Here is a 2,402-nt window from a genome sequence, read left to right as displayed (position 1 = left end):
CTATGGCCATGCTACCCTGAACATGCCCGATCCCAGCTGATCTCGGAAGCTAAGCAGGGTTGGGCCTGGTTACTAGTTGGATGGAGACCACCTAGGAAGACCAGGTGCTATAGGCATAAAAAAAAAAAAAAGTCAATTGTTTTTAAAAGTATTTTGGTTGGTGTTCATTTGTTTTGTTTTCTTTTTTAATAATCCACCTAAGTTATGCAGGAAAATAGAGCAGTTACATACCTGAGCAACAAAGCATGATCAAAATTCTTCCTTTTTCTAAGGATTGTTTCTTGCCAAGCTGAAAAACGTAATAAAGTAGTTTCTATATTGGAATCTATTTCTATTTTATCTCCATTTGTCCACATTTCAAGGCCAACCAATGTAACATGAATGTCCAAGGTTTTATAGATCTGTTCAAAAAAGAAATAATTTTTCACAAAGTCAAGTTGCAGAAGTATCCTCACCATTACTACATTCTTTCACATTTTTTTAAAAAAGTAATTTTAATGAGTAATGAAAATAAGCAAAAAGTGCAGGCCTCAAACAGTTGTATTGAAACCTAATGTGGGATGAGGTGCCCAGGACACTGGGTGAAGGGCCATGGCCAACCAAGAAACTAGACCAAAAACATCGGATTCCTCTTCAACTATCAGAAGACTTATAGGCACTGGGCTCAGGATGTGTTAGAATAAATAATTTAGTAAAGCTCTGAGATTATAAGTGACCTGAAAACATGATTTTACTAACAGTAGCACACAGTGGAATTAATGTTCTTTATTCATCTCTACTTTTAGGTCATGAGTTGGTTCCGTGGCAGATACTGGTTTTCAAAAACCAATAGTTAGCTGCCATGTTTGTTCCTCACGTTTGATTTTTGGAACTACTTTGTTATCTAAGAAATCTTATTGAGAATTGCTCAAAGCAGGCAGACATAGTTATAGCTTATAAGCTTTCTCACCCTAATACCTATCTGCTTTTGTATACACCTAGTTGACAGATACATTGATGCCAGGATGAAAGAAGATGGAGTTTAAACAAATACTATGAGGATTTTGAGACAAAGAACTATGTGCTATATCAATTTTATATGCCATATTAGCCAGGTTGGAAGAAAAAATGAATGACAAACTATGAACATTGTGTTAAGAATAGAAATGGAAATGTCACTAATGTAATATTAATAAAGAATATAACTGGTTATTAAGAAGTTTAATATATCATTGCTAAAACAATAACCTTGTGTTGATTTTCCAATTTTCTTAACCTGTGTATTATGAATATATTGAATTCCATGTGTCAACATAACCCAACAAGTTCATTTCATAACCATGAGAATTAAATTTCTTACAAACTCTCATGAAGGCCTTTAGTCAAATCTTGATCTCAGATACATACTGGAGGCTGTGATGCCCATTCTCTTTGGCCTAATCTTATGGTGGAATAAACTTCATGAGTCAGGTCCCACAGAGCAAGAATTTTTTTTAACCTGAGCGCTTTGGACTCTCTATATTCATACGGGTCTTTAGGTTGCAAGTGCAAATGAAAACAATATTTGTCATACTATGAATGTATTTTCTTCCAGTGAGAAAGCATCCTGTACAATAAAGCCATGTTTTATTGTGGAGGACAGACTATTTGTGAGGTGGTTGCTGCCAGACTCTCTAGCTAGACCCAGCTGGATCCAGGCCAGAGCAGAGATTGCTTCCTGTCAGTCCCCTCAGACTCTTCCCCCATGGGCTCTGTGGAGGTTAAAGGGCCAGTAAGGAGTGATATGACGGAAAGGGTCAAGGATTTGTGGACAATGTTACTTTAAATTGTTTGTAGTATGACCTCCCTACCTCAACTAAAAATCTTTAATAAAAGTTCAGCAAAGTGGAACAATTTTGTATTTATGCTTACTTTGCAGATGAAAACCCAAGGAAAGAAATTGATCTTTATATTTAGATCAATGTTAGAGTAGTGATAAAGACAACTGTAAGACATAAGAAATAGGAGAAAGCAGAGATGACCATGAGGTATAATCATTCCACTCCACGTTGTTTCTGCCTTTTAGAAAAAGTCTTGGTGATGAGTTTTAAGTTCCATAGACATAGATTCAAAGTTCAGAGGAGTTCTGCCTCTAGCTAAGATGTATAAAATTGAAAACAATGTTGCTTCTGCCATGACACACACACACAAAAGCCAGAGAATCTACAAAATCATAGCTCTTCTTGAAAGCATAAGAGAACTGAGGTAACTGGCAAACAAGTAGCCTGAAATCAAAGGAAAGACAGACTTCTCCTGGTGACAGAGTATGAGAAAATGAGATGCTGAGCACCGTACAAACAGGTAAGAATTCACCAAATGTTTTTAAGAAATCGATAAAGAGCAAGTGTGAGCTAGAATGAAAGTATAGGACCCTCTGGGAGACA

General features: G+C 36.4%; 1 protein-coding gene and 1 pseudogene across 1 annotated transcript in view; one reads left to right on the top strand and one right to left on the bottom strand.

Annotated features, from left to right (window-relative positions):
- On the top strand, window positions 1-116 carry LOC111739766 (annotated as a pseudogene).
- ADAM7 (ADAM metallopeptidase domain 7) overlaps window positions 1-2,402 on the bottom strand; it is a 52,117-nt gene that overhangs the window by 27,614 nt on the left and 22,101 nt on the right. Inside the window, exon 8 of the mRNA XM_023530768.1 lies at window positions 232-401. Within this exon, the coding sequence (XP_023386536.1) occupies window positions 232-401 (170 nt within the window). The remainder of the gene's footprint in view (window positions 1-231; window positions 402-2,402) is intronic.

Source organism: Pteropus vampyrus, unplaced genomic scaffold (genome assembly GCF_000151845.1).
Source record: "Pteropus vampyrus isolate Shadow unplaced genomic scaffold, Pvam_2.0 Scaffold53, whole genome shotgun sequence".
In the NCBI taxonomy this organism is placed as follows: Eukaryota; Metazoa; Chordata; class Mammalia; order Chiroptera; family Pteropodidae; genus Pteropus; species Pteropus vampyrus.
Note: the sequence above shows the minus strand (reverse complement) of the source record. Positions and strands in the feature narration are given on the sequence as shown.